The 18,306-nt window shown below is 36.7% G+C and overlaps 3 protein-coding genes and 1 non-coding gene across 8 annotated transcripts; 1 reads left to right on the top strand and 3 right to left on the bottom strand.

Moving 5' to 3' along the window:
* Positions 1-3,283: 3,283 nt before the first annotated feature.
* On the bottom strand, positions 3,284-3,422 carry LOC120250976. Its single transcript, XR_005533302.1, has one exon. It is a non-coding gene; the product is annotated as a small nucleolar RNA Z247 (small nucleolar RNA).
* Positions 3,423-5,650: 2,228 nt separating this feature from the next.
* Positions 5,651-9,734, top strand: LOC120283345. Of its 5 annotated transcripts, none has more exons than XM_039289999.1 (3): positions 5,651-5,751; positions 6,521-6,682; positions 6,775-9,734. In XM_039289999.1, the coding sequence occupies exons 2-3, from the start codon at positions 6,565-6,567 to the stop codon at positions 9,552-9,554; spliced, it is 2,898 nt and encodes a 965-aa protein (XP_039145933.1). In that variant the 5' UTR covers positions 5,651-5,751; positions 6,521-6,564; the 3' UTR covers positions 9,555-9,734. The 5 variants fall into 5 exon arrangements, with proteins under 5 accessions (XP_039145933.1, XP_039145932.1, XP_039145935.1 ...); XM_039289998.1 differs by having other exon boundaries at positions 5,661-5,751; positions 6,527-6,682; XM_039290001.1 differs by having other exon boundaries at positions 5,667-5,751; positions 6,506-6,682.
* A 128-nt stretch (positions 9,735-9,862) lies between these two features.
* On the bottom strand, positions 9,863-11,919 carry LOC120283348 (probable RNA-binding protein EIF1AD). The gene is made up of 4 exons (XM_039290005.1): positions 11,586-11,919; positions 11,218-11,293; positions 10,924-11,050; positions 9,863-10,431 (listed from the first exon to the last, which is right to left on the bottom strand). The coding sequence occupies exons 1-4, from the start codon at positions 11,697-11,699 to the stop codon at positions 10,239-10,241; spliced, it is 510 nt and encodes a 169-aa protein (XP_039145939.1). The 5' UTR covers positions 11,700-11,919; the 3' UTR covers positions 9,863-10,238.
* Positions 11,920-13,419: 1,500 nt separating this feature from the next.
* On the bottom strand, positions 13,420-17,737 carry LOC120283347 (transcription elongation factor TFIIS). The gene is made up of 2 exons (XM_039290004.1): positions 17,425-17,737; positions 13,420-14,553 (listed from the first exon to the last, which is right to left on the bottom strand). Exons 1-2 carry the CDS (start codon positions 17,578-17,580, stop codon positions 13,591-13,593), a joined length of 1,119 nt encoding a protein of 372 aa, XP_039145938.1. The 5' UTR covers positions 17,581-17,737; the 3' UTR covers positions 13,420-13,590.
* Between the last annotated feature and the right edge of the window lie 569 nt (positions 17,738-18,306).

The raw sequence follows: 18,306 nt of genomic DNA, 5'->3' as shown, positions 1-18,306 counted from the left end.
ATCACACCAAAGGACAGGGGATCTTGACTGAAATATATTCAATTCCTTTAACAATGACTGGAACCAGATTATTTCAGCAGCTGCATTTGCCAGAGCCTTATATTCAGCTTCAGTGCTTGACCTTGATACTGTAGGTTGTTTCTTAGAGCTCCAAGATACAAGATTTTCTCCGAAGAAAACTGCATAGCCTCCTGTAGATCTTCTGTCATCTGCACATCCGGCCCAATCAGAATCAGTAAAAGCACTGATCAAAGTTGAGGAAGATTTGTTGATTGCTATCCCATAGTTGAGAGTGTGTTGCAAATATCTTAAAATCCTTTTTACTGCACACCAGTGAGTCTCTGTAGGACAGTGCATGTACTGACATACTTTGTTCACAGAAAAAGAGATGTCTGGTCTAGTTAAGGTTAAGTACTGAAGGGCACCAACAATGCTTCTGTACTTAGTAATCTCTGCATCTGGTAAAGGAGTACCAGTGGTTCTAGATATCTTCTCAGAAACCGACATGGGTGTATGACAGGGCTTGCAATTAGACATATGTGCCTTATGAAGAAGTTCAGAAATATACTTTCTTTGATTTAAAACTATTCCCCTTTGTGTTTTGTTGACACTGATGCCCAGAAAATAGCTCAGTTCACCAAGATCCTTGACAGGAAATGATAATTTTAACTTGTCAATCAAGGTTTTGATCATATCATCTGATGAGCTGACTATAATGATGTCATCTACATACACCAGTATATACACAATGATTTCATTCTGATTGTATATGAAGAGAGAAGTGTCTGTTTTTGAGGGAGAGAAGCCTAATTCTTGCAGTTTAGTACTCAACCGTGAAAACCAAGCTCTGGGTGCTTGTTTGAGTCCGTAGAGAGCTTTCTTCAGTTTACACACATGATGAGGCTGTGTTTTACTTTCAAACCCTGGAGGCTGCCTCATATATACTTCTTCTTCCAGAAACCCATGTAAAAAGGCATTTTGGATATCAACTGCTTTCATTATCCGGTTCCTTGATCATCGCTAGAGACGTAATTAGTCCGACTGTTGAAAACTTGACAACAGGACTAAATGTGTCATCATAATCCACTCCATGCCTTTGTTTGAACCCTTTTGCCACTAGTCTAGCTTTATATCTATCAATAGAACCATCTGCTTTCTTTTTGAGTTTGAAAATCCATCTGCAATCAATAAGATTAAGACCCTTCTTCTGGGGAACCAGATCCCATGTTTGATTCGTCGTAAGAGCTTCAAACTCAATGTCCATGGCTTGTCTCCGAAAGAAGGTACTTGAAGAGCTTCGATGATGAGTGGAAGGTTCGGGAAGATGCCATGAGCGTGCTCGGAATAAAGCAGTGCCATCACCGAAAAATCTTGGGTTTTCTAATGTTATCTTTTTAGTCCGGTTTTCATTGAGTGTCTTGGTGCTTGTTCGACTCGAAATTTTTGTTTGTTGCTCCAAATATGTCTCGGAAGCTATACCGGGGAGTTGAAAATTCGAAAGTATCTGCAGGGAGAAAAGTCAGACTGGACAAGGTTTTGTTCATAATTCTCTAGTTGGTCACTGCTAATAGATGAGTTAGAGAGATTATAAGGAACAATGTTTGGGTGCAGTTGAGTTTCTGAAATAGTGCTAGTATTAATAAAAGAGGGTAAAAGAGTTGAGGAATCAGATTGTTGTTTAGTAGTGGGTTGTTTTGAAGTGAAGGGAAACACATTTTCATCAAAGATTACATCTCTGGAAATATAAACTCTACCACTTTCAATGTGAAGGCATTTGTATCCTTTATGATGAGAACTGTAACCAATAAAGACACATTGTTTGGATCTAAATGAAAGTTTGTGGGCATTGTAGGGTCTCAGATTTGGCCAACAAGCACAACCAAAAACTTTAAGTAGAGAGTAATTAGGTTTCTTACTAAGAAGTTGTTCTAGAGGAGTTTTGTTATTGATCACACGACTGGGTATTCTATTTATAAGATAGCAAGATGTCAGGAAGGCTTCACCCCAGAATTTAATTGGTAGAGAAGCTTGAGCTAAAAGTGCTAATCCAACTTCTACAATGTGTCTATGTTTTCTTTCTGCTGAACCATTTTGTTGATGTGTGTGAGGACAAGAGATTTTATGTTGAATGCCAATTTGATTAAAGAACTTATGAAGTTTCGATATTCGCCCCCGATCGGGCTTTGAACACTTTTTAATTTCCTTGCCTAGAAGTCTTTCAACATGATTTTTTTGAATTGAAAAAAATGTGGTATAAACATCGATTTGTTGTTTAAGAGATAGATCCGAGTGAATTTGCTATAATCATCAATGAAGCTTACATAGTACTTTGCACCACTAGAGGATTGAAAAGCTGGTCCCCAAACATCTGAAAAGATGAGTTGGAGAGGAGCTTCAGAAATATGTGTAGACTTGGAGTAGGGAAGTTGATGACTTTTAGCTAATTGACAAGCATTACAAACATTTTCAACATCATTCTTAAGAAAAGGAAGATTGTTTTGCTGAAGAACAAGCTGAACAACTGATTTTGAGGGATGACCAAGTCTTTGGTGCCAAAAGTCTTGAGAGTTTCTATTTCCTAAGAAGGCAGTCTTTTGGGCATTGTAACTAAACTTGAGTGGATACAACCCTCCTTCACATTTGCCTTGATAAAGTTTTCTCCTCGTTGCTTGTTCCTTCACAACAAAATGGTAAGGGTGAAATTCCAAGAAAACATTGTTATCTTTAGTGAATTTATGGACAGACACAAGATGTTTGGAAATCTTAGGAACATGAAGCACATTGTTTAACAAAAGAGTAGTTTGAGGAGTGTGAATACTAGAATGACCAACATGAGAAATATGCAAACCTGAACCATTGCCGACTTGAACCTGGTCTCCTCCTCCATATTTGTCCTTGATTGTGAGTCGATCAAGATCACTTGTGATATGATCTGTTGCTCCCGAGTCCATGTACCAGTTTGGATCAACTTGGTATGATGTTGTAGTTGCTACACCAGCAAAATTTGTGTCCTCAGCTTGATAAGAATGGTCAAAACGATGATAACACTTGAGAGCTGAGTGTCCATCTTTGCCACAAACTTGGCATTTGGGTCTTGACCCTTGATAATTGCCTCTTCTTCCAAGGTTGCTAGAGGAGTTGTAGAAATTGTTGTTGCCTCTTTGAGGTGGTCCTCTGCCACCTCTACCACGGCCTCTCCCCCTTGAATTTCCACCTTGATTTCTAGAGACAATATTTGCAGAGGAATTCATCTGAAGAACTGAGCTATGATGCTCAAGTCTCATTTCAAAGCTTAGCAGATGAGCATACAGGTCATTTAAAGTAATTGGCTCACTTCTAGTAGAGATCGAAGTAACCAGAGGATCAAATTCAGATCCTAGACCTGCCAACATATATGAAATTACCTCTTCATCCTGGAGAGGTTGTCCGATAGCTGAGAGAGTGTCCACCAGATTCTTAACCCGGCGAAAATAATCAGACACTGTTGTTTCTTTCTTCTGCAGATTAGTTAGTTGGAGACGAATCTGCATGATTCTTGCTCTTGATCTTGAAGAAAACATCTTGTCCAGTGCGTTCCATACTTCGGCTGAAGTCGAAAGAAAAAGTACATGTGCCAGAACTTCTTCAGACAGAGAGGATAGAATGGCACTCAGCACCTGTTGATCACGCTGGCACCATGCATGATACTCTGGATTAGGCTCTTGTGATGCCCCTTCTTCACTCAAGGAAATAATAGTATCCTTTGGACACGGATACGAACCATCAACAAACTGAAGTAGGGATTGCCCTTTGAGATAAGGCATCATCTGTGCCTTCCACATAAGATAATTCTCTCGGTTTAACTTAACACTGATGGCATGACTAAAAGATGGTGTTGGAAGAAGGCCAACAGTGGAATTTTGTGTGGATGCGGAAACTACTGTGTTCGTGGAGGATGCCATGATGAAGAATTAAGAGATAAAGGCTCTGATACCATGAAAGAATTAATGTTTTCCACACATACAGCCATACTGGCCTATATTTCTTTATATAAGTCTAATATTGACGGTTACAAGTGAGAATTCTTCATGGAAGTTTTACATATCCTTAATTTTAGCCACTAACTTGTTAACTGAAAGAACATGACAGTAGAACGAGTCTTCAGGGAGGATATTCACAAGCATGTTCACTTTGTTTAACATGAGAATGATGTTTTGTCGCATAATTCTTTTTAAATTAATGGGGAATTTGCATAGTTTTTTGAAGATTTTGAACCAAGTCATGGTGAATTTCCCAATGTTGATTTAGACTGACTTGCGTGTTCTTTTTCTGATCAGATGGGTATAGCCTACAGCATAGTAGTACTTCATCTTATAGTTTTTGCCTCCATGCATGCAGCTTTTAGAATGAAGCAAACCATGCATTATAATATTATTTCTATACATTTCACGCTAGTTGGTGAATTCTTTATTATTCCAATATATATATATATATATATATATATATATATATGTGAATTTTGCCATTTGGCCTTGCATATGTATATAGTATGCATTCTAGCTATTCTACATCTTTAATCAGAAGGCAGGCAATGTGTTGATCTAATCATAATTTAATTATTATTACAGTTAAAATAGAACTTTGAAGAATTGGATTAAACATAAACTACATTTATACGTACACACCAATTGGCAATAACATAACTTACCATAATATTCATCCACATCTATCACGGGTGTTAATCGCACGAATCCTAAAGTACGCGTGTCCCTTTTGGTCAATGAAGTTCCACCGTTCCAACCTCTCACTCACCAAAGGTCAAAGTCAAACTTTTGACATGACATCATTACTTTCAAAGTGATGACATGGCATGATGTCATTGGTTGCAGTTTGGTCTTCATCCTAACATTTCACGCCGTTTAGTAGCGGGCTGTGGCCACGCGTTACGCGGGTGAATCTCTGACACGTGGGCGTGCAACCTTTCAACAACTGGGACTTGTGGAATCCAGACATAGCAGTTGTGTTCGTGGGCCCCATTGACACGTGATGCTTGTAAAGATCTCCATCCGTGCTGCTGAGGGAACTTAAATGCTCACCAATAAACCAATTTTGTTACTCCATTTCATACTATGATTTAAAATTAATTGTAATTAATCTGGCTCTGAAAAATTGCTCTTTTTAAAGTAAACGCCCGGGAGAGTTGGCAGTTGGAATTATAAATTAAAATTGCTCTTTAATGTATATATATATATATATGACATCAATAGGGAAAGAACATACCAATCATATTATTGTTATATATGGACTAATCTAGTAGATATTGCCATATTATTAACAATAAAAAGACAGTGTGACACTTATCTTCAAACATTTCAACTTGATAACTATTTTCAAGTACAAAAAATATAAAATTGCATTCTGAGTTCAGAATTTTCTAAAAAGTGATAGAATTAGAGATTCAGAGCATTGCATACAACGAAATTAAGAAAATAGAGGATGATAAATGAGAATGTCAACGATTCTTTTCGCGTATCATTCATGCTAATTATTATCACTAAAAATAATTAACTCATATTGTTGTGTGGTTGGGTTCAAAGTCAACAGCGTTGACTAAAGAGGCATACGGAAAAATAAGAACAATAAATAAGAACAGAGACAGAAGGAGAGGAAAGGATCGAAGTGTTCATTGGAAGTTTGGAACAAAGCAGCTTGAAATCCGCGGCATTGACTGGAGGAGGAGGAGGAGGAGGAGTTGGTCAGAGTTCTTGGCAGGTAATGAGTGAACAAAATTTGCAGCTAATTCCATTTATGTGCTTGTTTTATTTTTCCTAAAATTTCTTCTTTCCCTTTCAACTCATCATTTTGAGCTGACATTGTTCTTTTTGGGTTTTCCTTTTTGAATGTTTATGCCTCTGTTTTGTAATGGAATAGAAGGCTTCATTCTCTGAGGTTTGTTTTCTTATGACTTTTTTTGGTGTTGTTTTTGGCCTTTGATTACTGTTTCTGGTGTTGCTGGATGTGGTGTTGGATCTGATTTGATGTTTTTGATGGAATTGATGAATTTGTTGGAAACGTTGGGGTTTTAGATGCCATTCGGTTCATTTGGGGGGTCTTTTTGGTTGTAGTTTGCTAATTTTGTTGATCTGATTTGATGGGTGTCTGATTGTAGTTTCTAATTTAGTAATTGTTCAATTTCTTTGGTCTATCTTCTTCTTTCCTTGCATGAAAAGCTTGGATCTTTGAACTGAGAATTCATTTGTACAAGTTTCTAACAATTTCTGTGATTAGAGAACAGAGGGAGCTTATCGGTTGAATGCATTTGGATTCAATTTGGATGCTTTTTGTAATATTTTCAACCAATTTACAAAGATCCCACTGAATTTCCATTAACTATTCCATGTTCAATGAGAAGTTTATTTCTAAATGGCTTATCTAATGGCTGGCATGGTTTTTTATCTTTTAATTTTTCTTTACCAAAGATGTATATAGGTTTGCAAGCAATAAGTGCTTTCTAATTGTTCAATAGTGTCTTTTGTTTTAGTTACAGACCTTGGCATCATCATATTCTAGTTACATCGGGCAGCCATGGGCAGTTATGCCACTAAATTTCGCTACGTCAAATGCCCAAAATGTCTCAAGCTTCTCATGGAATTTGATCATATTCCAGTATACAAGTGTGGTGGATGCGGGAAAGTTCTTCAATGTAAACAACATATCATAGTTTTAGTTTTCCTTCATGTTTTGATGGTCTTGTTAGATATGAAATTTACACAATTAATGTCTTCTGGTGCGCAGCAAAGTTGTACAATGTTAATGGGGGTAATGTCATCTCTGGATCAGTTGATGCAAATCAGGCTCATACCAGACCGAGAATTGAATCTTCAAATGATGTGTCCATAAGTTCTGTGAAACAATCAGTACCTTGCTCTTCGAATGCAGAGTCATCAGAGGTTGAAGAAGGCCAAGTAGAAGAAGAGATAATAGTTTCAAATCTCAAGTCCACTTCCACAAACGCTGGACAAAATGTTCAGAAGGATGATTCAGAGTATGTTGGACAAAATCATAGCATGAGAAATAATACTGGTCCTGATTCTTCTTTGAATGAAGAATTGGAGAAGTCTCTGAAACCTGGAAAGCAAGGCTCTGATAGCCCAAGTGTTTCATCAGAGCAGAATAAGGTTGGCAAAACAGCAGTTCATGATGAGCTTACTGGTGGCTCAAGATCCCCATCTGCTAGAAGCTATCAAACTTATGATGGTAGTGTCTCTTCCTCAGATGATGGATACAGTGATCGTGTTTGGAATAGACATTCGAGCTTATCTCGAAGAACTATTGGGCACCAGATTGTTCTTGATTCAGCTGATGAGGAAGAAAAGGCAGACGCCGTGGTAACAAATGTTACTACTTACAGAGACCGAAGATTTCTTTATTCATCTGATATTGAAGGAAGGGAAGGAGCTGATGCCTTGGGAACAAATGGTATGACTAATGATGCTGAAGAGAACCTTGAAGTAATTTCCCGAAGAGCTTACAGAAGACGAAGAATTCTGCATTCTGCTAATGCTAAAGAGGAGGAACAAGAGAATGCTATTGAATCAAATGACACGGCTAGTGGTTCTGAAGAACATCTTCAAGGGGGTTGTGTCATAGACTCAAATGCCATTGTTAGCACCTTCAATGAACATTGCAAAGTTGACAATGCCAGAGAATTGAATGGCATGAGTAGCACTTTTGATGAACATCGCAAAGGGGACACTGTCGTAGGAGCAAATAATATGAGTAGCATTTTTTATGAACGTTGTGAAGGGGACAATTTCATAGCAGCAAATGGCATGAACAGAATTTTGGATGAACATCACAAAGGCAACAATGTCATAAGTACAAATGATATGAGTAGCCCTTCCCGTGGACATTGCGATAACAATGACAGTTTCATAGGAGCAAATGACATGATTAGTACTTTTGATGAACGTCACAATGACGGCAATGCCATAGGAGCAAATTATATGAGTAGCACTTTCCATAAACATTGTGAAGGGGACAGTTTGATAGGAGCGAGTGTCATGACTAGTACTTTGGATGAACATCACAAAGGAGATGATGCCACAGGAACAAATGGCATGACTAGCACTTCGGATGTCCATCACAAACGGCACATGTCTAGCAGTTCTGAACGGCATCTTGAAGGCAAAAGCCTTGCATCAAACCCATTAAAAGACGGTCCTGACTCAGCTATTGATGGTACCTCTGATTCAAATGCAGATGAATTATCTTCAGAAATCAGAACTCATGGACAAGGGTGGAGAAGTTCATTTGACTCAGATGAATTTTATTCCGTCCGGAATTGGCTTGAATCAGAAAATGGTGGGCCTTCTCGATCGACTTCAAGAGGTTCAAACTTCTATCCTGATTCACTCCAATATCAGAATGGCATTTCTGGCACCAAGTTGAAGAGTGTCAAAAATGAACGAGAGGAGTTACTATGGAAAGTTAGTAAGCTAAGATATCAACTGGGTGGATTGTATGATCAGAAAATGAAACACAGTGCTCATCTCAGCAGCAATGCACATAGTCAGCCGATGATGCACCCCCATTATTCTGGACATCAAGTGTGTTGCATGCCACAACAGTGCCAGTTCTCAAGAATACCGTTCTCCGGTCAGCCCTGCAGTTCCTGCCTCCATTGTTTACCCCCTCAGTCCTGCTGCCATAGTGGACCATGTTACTCTAGTTCTCACAGTATGAGTAGCCAATCTTCAGAGGTTCCATGCTATCACAATTCACAGAGAGGTGATGGCTATGAGTCGGAGAAGACTCATGGCAAGGACAAGAAGCCACGGGCCAAGCGCCATTGCCTTCCGATGTTGGGAGGTGCACCATTTGTTGTTTGTACAAATTGTTCAAGATTGCTTCAGCTGCCAGCAGATATTCTTGTTTCAGGAAGCAAGCAGAAGCTGCGGTGTGGTGACTGCTCTGAAGTTATTGTGTTTCTGTTTAACAGGAGAGCTTATACTGATCCTCTGACTTCTGCTGAGGCAATCCATCCACCAAGTGAAATTGACAATAATGATGATGTTCTTCAGGGAGACCCGATTTCTTATACCGAAGAGTATGATCTCTCTTTGGATAATAGCTGTTCGACTGAGATTGAGATTGTGCAGAATACTGATCGGAGGAGCACTGGTAGTGATAAGCAAAGGGCTGCTTCGCCTCTTCATAGGCTCATGGGGTACCATTCAGCGAGGGAGTTACTGAAAACGCGATTGTTCGAACAACCGATGCAAGATGTCTATGGAAATCTGCAGGAGAGACATAGAGGGAAGGGAGCATCAATTCTGAACAGGCATTCTGCAGATGAAGCTTCTCCAAGTTTCATGCAAAAATATGAGGAAGATCAGTCTCCAAAGAAGTTTAAAACTAGAAAGGCTGGTGCTCCACTGCAAGGAATAATGAAGAGGGGAGTGAGGGAATTGAATCATGGATTGGAGAATTTGAAGATCAAAATTAATGCCAGTAGAAGAACTGCTCCTGCTCCTCAAAAAAATCAATTGCAGACAGATGGTAATTGGCATTGATTGGTTTGTTTATAGTTCTTACACTTTATGATGTATAGATGATAAAGATGGCTTTTGTTCATGTTGTTTTCCTTTCACACGATTGCTTGAAAACCAGCTGTTCATGTAGTTATTAAGAAACTATTGTTTATTATTTTTATTATTATTATTTCTGTAATTTGTTGTGCAAATAAATTATGATACTTCTGTTGCACTTATGAGATATCTAAAGATCACATTTCATTGGCAGTTGTAAAGGAGACTCGGTAACCCAAACAGAAATGGATTGTGTTAATTTTGATAAATAGACTCTCAATTTTACACAAGCATTGAGAAAAACCAAACCACTTATTCCAACAAAATCCAGAACCTTGCATGATTTGCTAATAAGAACAACATAGCTAACTGTCACTTTGCCTTTCAGTGGACACACAAGTGAACCTCAGCATGGTTCAAGGAGTCCCCTACGAAAACAAGATATCCATTCAAAATAGAGTAAAAGAATGACAAGAACAAAAAAAGGCCCTTAAATAGGTCACAGTTGAAAAGTAAAACAACAATCACAGATGAACCAGTGCTTTGTGCTTCTGTTCAAATGATATGACTCTCATTCTGGTTCAGATTGAACTCCCTGGTATACCTCTTCCCCTCTCCAAGATTACTCCAAGATCAGTCAGACCCATCGACAATCAAATTTTCGGCTACTTAGGAGCCATCTGAATCTACGCAAGAATCAGAATCTGAGTATAGCTCTAAAGGATTGTTTCTGTTCAAATTTGCCTCAAGTGGAGGAAGGCCATCCTCATCGTCAGAACTTAATTCGTGATCAATCTCTGATCTTGACGGTTCTGGAAGGTCCTTACATTCATTGGCAGTTTTTGTTTGAAAGATTGTTGGCCTGTGATGATCACATCAAACATATTATTACATAGACAAAGAACAGAAGTTATTCAAATACATGAGAACTGCATGAGCCCATTATTAAACATACAGGAAACCATACCAGAACAAATTGGGACTAGATTTTCCATGGCCAAAGCCACAATTTCATATTAAAGTATTCCCTCAATGTTTAAACATCACCAATATCTCGAGGTCAATCAAATTAGTAAAATCTCCTCAACAAAAGAGAGCACTGACTACCTAAAGAATAAATGCCTTCTAGTGATTGATTACTCCAACTGCTTGTCCAAATATATATATATATATATATATATTTTGTCCTTCTTTAAAGAAAACATTTCTGGGTCTAAATGCAGAAACATAAAAACTAGTTGAAATTTTCGAGTCATTAGCATCATAGGAGACATGAACTATTTGATACTATGTTATGACAAAATGACAAGTAAAAGAAATGATAAGAAGAAGAAGAAAGCATCAGGAATCTCACCACTGGGAAGATTTTTCAAGGGCCCGAACTTGCTCATGAAAAAGAACTTGCGAAACCACACATGCTATTTTGCTACCAGATTCAAGAGCCTTCTCCCTCCCACTGTCATCTACCACAACATAACTCCCTAAACAAAAATTGAAACATCATCATTTCACAATAAAAAATCAAGTCTCTGTTACAACAAATTCATGGGAGTATAATTCTCCTAGATAAACATACACCATCAACCCACAAATGTGAATGTTCTAAAACTGGATAGCAAAACAAGAAACTTTCGTGTTAAGAAATAACCTCTCTTAATCCAGAAGCTTTTCTGAAATTTGGCTGGGAATAGAGCCAAAGATTTTACACCTTTTGCATCCATGACCTAAGAGATGAACAATAAAAAGAATACGCATTAACAATCAATCAATCAATCAATCAAATTTATCAAAACAAGACCATAGTAAAAGAGAACAGTCCCAGTTGGCAAAAAAAGCTTTTGGAGTTCAACCAAGGAAAAGAAACCTCTCCGAATACTTCTACCAATTCAATCAGCAAAAATAGGTGACAAATTCATAATACTCCACATAAGAACAAGCATATGAAATTCTGTATTTTTATCACGGATAAGGAACAAAAATACTCCTCTGCATGAATCTAGGAAGCAGATGTTAGACCTCAATGAGATTGGAACCTCGAAGAGATACGACTTGCATGATGCTCTGACCTTCCTGGAGAGCGAGCCCGTCTTCTTCCACGGCCTTCTTCAGGTTCTTTCTCCCAGCCTTCATGGCCCCTATTCTCCAAAGATCGGAACTTTATGCAGCTTAAGAGAGAAAACAGATGCTCGATAGAGTCCTCTGCGTCTCAGCCTCCGCCGCTTCACAAAGCTAGAGCCGCTAATGGCTCCCTCTCCGCCACCGGCCTCCGGTTCGCCGGCGATGGTTAAGAACGTAGTCCTAGGGCACACCCTCCCTCAACGAGGAAATCTCTCACAGACCACCAGAAACACAATCAATTCACAATCTATATATATATATATATATATATATATATATATATAACCCATCATCTAGGGACATCCCTGTATTTCAAATCTAGGAATGTCCATAGTAATCATCGGATGAAAATCTGACGGCTCTTATCATTATGAACTGTAGAAACCGCGTTCTACAGTGTTGTACAGTGATCAGTAAAAAAGTGTACAATGTTTATATAATCAATCAACCATCGGATAATCCAACGGCTTAGATTTAAAAACATCCATAGATTTAAAATCTAAAAACGTTCCTAGATGATGTTTTCCCATATATATATATATATATATATATATATATATATATATATATATATATATTAATATGAATATGATTCAGCCCCCGTTTTGTTCCTTTTTTATTTTAAACTTAGTTTATTAACATTAATTAAATTCAAATTTTGCCTAATTTGTTTTTAATGCCAGTATGCTAATGCTACCGTGGTTTATCTTTTTTTTTTTTAAAAAAAATTAAATACAAATTTTGTTGATTAGACTTATTGATTTGTTCACTAATTAATTAAGATTTTATTTATTTATTTATTTTTGGAAACCTCATTGACTTTCCATAATCTTACACAACTCCTTAAACTGTTTTTTTGGTATATAATCTTTAGATTAGTAAGATTGAAAGGAGGCAAACAAAATATATATAAATTTTTTAAAATCTAGAGGTGTTCCATCATCCAGAGAGTTAAAATTTATTCATAAACAGTGATAAACAGTATCAAATAATATTATACAATCATGCATAGTAATCATGAACAATAAATCTGTACAGTATCTATATAAATAATAGCTGTTGGATCATCATTCAATAGCTGTAAATAAACATTTTTAAAAAATAGTAATCTACTTACAAGTGTATATGACTTAAACCTAATGTTTAGATTTTTTTAATTTAAAAATTTATTGAAAAAAACTATAGAAGCCCTTCACTCTCACTTTGAGAAAAGCCCTTCATCTTAAAGAAAAGTCTCTCATGGTTTTATTTGTGTGGAGATAACTAAAATACTACACAAAATTGGCTAAAATCAATCTTAACTATGAGTTAGAGGCTTTTACCTAATGTCATGGGTTTTAAGAATACAAAGCCTTGGAGGAGTCATGTGTAAATATAATGAAATTTAAATGTCATGCAAAACAAAGAAAATCTCATAGAGGTATACACAAAATGGCCTTTAATTATCCTTTCTGAATAAATTCAAATTTTATTATTTTCAATTTAATAGCAGAGTTATAGTAACATACTAAAATAATTTCAAAGAAAGAAGAGTTATTCATAGAGCCATTTACTAGGCTAAGTTCTTTGTTTTACAACTTTTTAAATAATCTAGCACGGTGCATAGTGCACTCGTTGAACAACAGGACCAGATTATCAATGTCATCTTATAATCAATATTGCAGCAATACAATAAACAATGGTATCATGCAAAAATTTGCCCATCTTAAAGATAACATTAAACATTTTGAAAATCTTAAATTTGACTTCCAATTAAATCCTCCAACTGTTTGTCCACAAGGAGCAAAGGGAATTACAACAAAAACTAGTTCATAAATCTGAATTTCTAACAAAAAGAGCAAGAAAAAAAAAGAAAGAAAATACCCAATAAAGAAGATTGCTACCTACCCTGTCAAAAGAGCAATTAACAGAACTTCCAATGATTATTGCAGTTCACACAGGTAACAAAGGTTGTCATGGGTTCATCTGCACTCCGAGTTTGTAATTGATAGTATGTTGTCTGCCTCTGCCCGCAGCGACCGCATTTAAACTGATCAGTTGAAGCTTTTGGAGCTCCTGCACGCTCACATTCGAACAAAGCCTTCTCTTTGATCTGTTTGTTCGAGAGTTTCCGCTCATCACTGGCCATCTCTTCAGCTGGCATATCAATCAGTCTCTCTGGTTTAACATCGCCGATGAGAACTCTTCTTCTCAGATCAGGGTTTTTATCATCCCTCAGATTGAACATTATAGATCGAAGTTTCACTCTCTGGGCGCCGTTGAAGTGGCCCAACTTTTCAAACAACACAGACTCTACTGTAACCGCTACACGGATGGGATCACAAGCATCTACTTCATCCAGAATGTTTCTCACTTCCTCCCGATTGCTCTTGGTGGTCTCGTCAGAAACTTTTGCAAACGACTGGGCCAGAAGATCCCGAACCTTATCACGCTGAGGGTCATTGCATTTGATCATCTTCGTGAGCCTCGGAGGTTCAACAGTGGATGGTAACGGCTTCTTTGCAACAGAAGCATGTTTCTCACCAATCGGTGTTCTTTCACCATCATTTGCTTGTTCAACTGCGCTCCTGGCATTCTTCTCGGTTTTAATAGGCCCCGGCTTTGTAGTCTTTTCTGCCTTACCTTCTGATTTTGAAGACATATCAGCTTTCACGGTTGCAGCATTTGAAGTCTTCACATCCTTCCTCTGCTCTGATCTTTCAGGCTTGGCTTCAGTTCTTGAATCATTCTTATTATCTGAAACACCAAGTTTCTTATCACTTGATTCTTCAATAACTTTGGTTTTCCAGTACTCCAATACATCAGTAGCAACAGCTTGAATCCTTGCATTCGGATGTTTTTTGAGAGCACGAAGGCGTTTGCCAACCTGAACATGTAATGGAGAACATGTGAGAAAGAGGATCACTTTCACAAACATAGCAGGAGCAAAAACGAGCAACAACAATTCCACATTGTGCGCGTGCAAGCAAAAACATGCAAGCACAACAATAAAAGCATATGAAATCTAAGATAACCTTTTATGTTCAATGAAAATGACCAACAGGATGTCATTGCTTCCATTTCAAAAGGCACTTGTAGAAGGCAAATATTAGAACAGATTCACAGTAATATCCAAATTAATAAGGCAAGAATTATCAAGGAAAAACATGTATGGAAACAATATGCAATTTTAGAGGAAAGCCCACTTTAAAGAAATTTCACCCATCTTGCAGGCAGGTATGACCTTCCAACTGCTTGCTTAAAATATTGTGACTAGAGAAACAACAAAAACTTTAATATCTAGCCAGAACAGTTCCTAAAAATAACTTTTTGAAACTCTGTTCGTCTTGTGCTCACAATAAAAAGAACAATGAAAATTAATTCCCACTAAAACGACATGTAAAAGTTTCAGGACAACCTTGCAGTTTTAACATACAGATGCTCCAATGTAACCCATACTCACATATTCATTAACATATTTAACAGGAAAAAAAATAAGAGAAAACGTGTGGCGGGACCAAACTTACTGGTTACCAATTAACCACATAAATCAGCCAACCTAATTTCACTGAAGGCTTACAATGTGACACAAAATGTTTCTGACCCTAACACAGTGTCAGATTTGTGGCAAATTTTTTTTGTATACCTCTTTAAGATTTCTAGGTAATAGTGGGTAAATAAGCTTCCATCAACATGACAAAGAAAAAAAAAGGATAAATACAAAATTTCCAAATAAAAATGGATCATGTAAGCATACTGGAGAGAGAAAAATACGTCAAAATAGGTGTGCAGTGACTCAAAGTATTTGCAATATAAATGAAAAAATTTCTTGAAGAGGAAGACAATAAAACTGCAACTTTGCAAGAACAAGGTATGAGAAGGTCATGTTTTCACAGTATGTGCCAAAGCAAAATATAAGATACAATACAAAAAAATTCATTTGCCAAAAAGAACCATCACATATTCCAAATTTTTAAAAAAAAACTACAAAATTTATTGTAAAAGCAAATTGGAAAATTGGATTAGAAGAATCCAGTCTCAGAATAATCAAGGAATCCAAGAGTCAAATCATTTATTGTTCAACAACTTCTTGTTGTTCCTGAAAAATACCTAAAATCAAATCAACACACTGATATAACACATGCAGAGACTTGCCAGCCAGAACAAAAACTGTCCATCAATATTAAACGACAAAGAGGGATGTCCTATGCATATCCATCATATTTGCATGTTTGAAGTAATCAAACTTCAGTTTTTAATTCTCTAATAATTCTAAAGTAGATGGTATGTAACATTTATTTCGGTTATCCCAAAAAGTTCTATTATGTACCTGATATTTGGACATTTGAAGGCTCGAAGTTGTTATAATATCGCATTTCAACTGCAGGTGGTCCTTAAAGGTATGTCATGCAACTTATACTTTGGTTCCAAGATGTGCCACATGATGAACAAAAAATTACTAATGCTCATGAACAGCATGTATTTTTTTTTAAAATATAACTTGCTGATAAAATTAGCAATGCCCTATAAAAGCATACCCTTTTCATCTATGTTTGATGCTATGAGTTTGCATTTGTGATTTAAAAAATTCAATTTCCCCGTTGTCACTCAATAATTCAAAACAAGCAAGTGCATGAAAGCAATTCAGGTGTGGAATCATCAAGTGTTCCAATGATATAACACCGAAACATATTCAAATTAAAAAGAACATAAAAGATAGACAAGAGACAGGTATGAAAACATCTAAAAATTTTATAAACTGAAGGCAGCCCAAACAGAAGATTGAGACAAAAATGGCATGATATGCTCAAAAAATCCATAAAAGGATAATGTAAGCTCTTATACAAGCTCAACCAGTTCAGAGGCAATAGATATGATACAAAGAGTCAATTAGCGCATAATACTCTTATCTAGTTAACTCCTTCCATCATGACTCTATATAAAATGACAACAAAACAATCTTGTACAAAAAGGCAATGTACGACTTTAACGTAAAATCAATAGTCATTTGTCACAAAAAAATAAAAAAATGAATGTACGCAAATAGACTGTCTCAAGAGCAAGTAGAAAAATATATCATATTCATGTATCAAAAAGGACTAGTCTTGATTTGTTAAAGCTGTCACTTCATCTAACCACCAAAAAAACTTCATTATTGGTAAACTAATTTTCAACAAGATTCCACCATAGAAATGTAAGATTAAATAAAGAAAATGCACAACATTGCCCATGAATGTATGGAGAGAAAGCAATAAACTTGCAAGTAAAATATATATATATATATATATATATATATATTCTAAAAAGGTTACCAAAAAGCAAGAAGGAATCTAAAGTGATGCATCTGAAAGTAGAGACACTTGCTTGCTCTCCCAGCAAGAGTTGAGCTTTACCTTTCCTACCATCCACCGGGACCCAAAATAAAACCACACATCAAACAGAAATACACACAATTGAAAATAACAGGAAGAGAGAAAATCAGGAGATACTTATTCGGAACCAACATACATGGATCATCGACCATCGCAGGAAAAATTATCATTAGATAACAAGAAATTTTCAAGAAATTTTCCTTTTATCAGATCCAAAAACTCATCTTGATTAGATGAGCATGACAATCATAATAACAGAACCCTTTTCTTTCAGAGTTTCTAGGAAAACCAAACACCGCAAGAAATTACAATCAAAATTAACCAATAAATAGACCAAAAAAAATGAACTTTAATCGGATTGAAGTAAAAGAGAAATTAGTAAGCACCTGCGTGTTCACGAGATCCTTCATGGTAACAGGAATCCTTCTAAGCTCATTAAGCGCATCGACACAGCGATCGGCCGCAGCGGGGCTACCATCGCCAGCGGCAGCATCGGCCGCCTTTTTGACGGCCGCGAAAGTGTCAAGGAGCTCCTTTTCCATGGATTCAACGCGGCGAAACCTCAAAGAACAGCAGAAAAGAAAATGATAGATCGATCCAAAAATACGATCGAGGGAGAAGAGCGAGAGGAGATCAACGGAAGGGCAGAGAAACCCTAGCAAACAACAAGAGAAGAGTCGAATGGAGAAAGAGAAGGAAGGAAATCTAGGCCTTGTTTATGAATTTATATAATACGGTACGAATTCTACGAGAGAAAGATTAAAATCTCACGGACTAGATTTTGACACGTATCATCATCCTTTCAGCCAACAACTCCGATGCGAAATTTGGGCTGCTGGTACTGGCTTACCTTTATCAGAGAAGGAAAACTTTCTATTTTCAAAATATAAACAGTAAGTAATGATAAAAAAAAATTTAAAAATTGATGACAAATTACAACTTTATTTGTAAATTTTATAGAATTAAAAACTTATTATTTAACACTAATAATTTTACTAATAAACACTCACAGATATTAATTGAAGAAATTAACATCAATTACGTTTCAGGCTGGCCCAAGTGCACATATGACATCCTCGGATGACTTTGAAAGTTCACGTCACATCAGAATTGCCCTTTTAACTTTAACCATCTTTGCTACAGTTAAAATGCAAACATACACACCTAACAAAGAGAAGGATTTATCAAAGTTCTCCCAAGTATATTCCAAAATCCAACTATTTATTGAACATTTTTCACACCAAACATAAAATTACACCTTTCCTCAA

Source organism: Dioscorea cayenensis, chromosome 19 (genome assembly GCF_009730915.1).
Source record: "Dioscorea cayenensis subsp. rotundata cultivar TDr96_F1 chromosome 19, TDr96_F1_v2_PseudoChromosome.rev07_lg8_w22 25.fasta, whole genome shotgun sequence".
Classification (NCBI taxonomy): Eukaryota; Viridiplantae; Streptophyta; class Magnoliopsida; order Dioscoreales; family Dioscoreaceae; genus Dioscorea; species Dioscorea cayenensis.
Note: the sequence above shows the minus strand (reverse complement) of the source record. Positions and strands in the feature narration are given on the sequence as shown.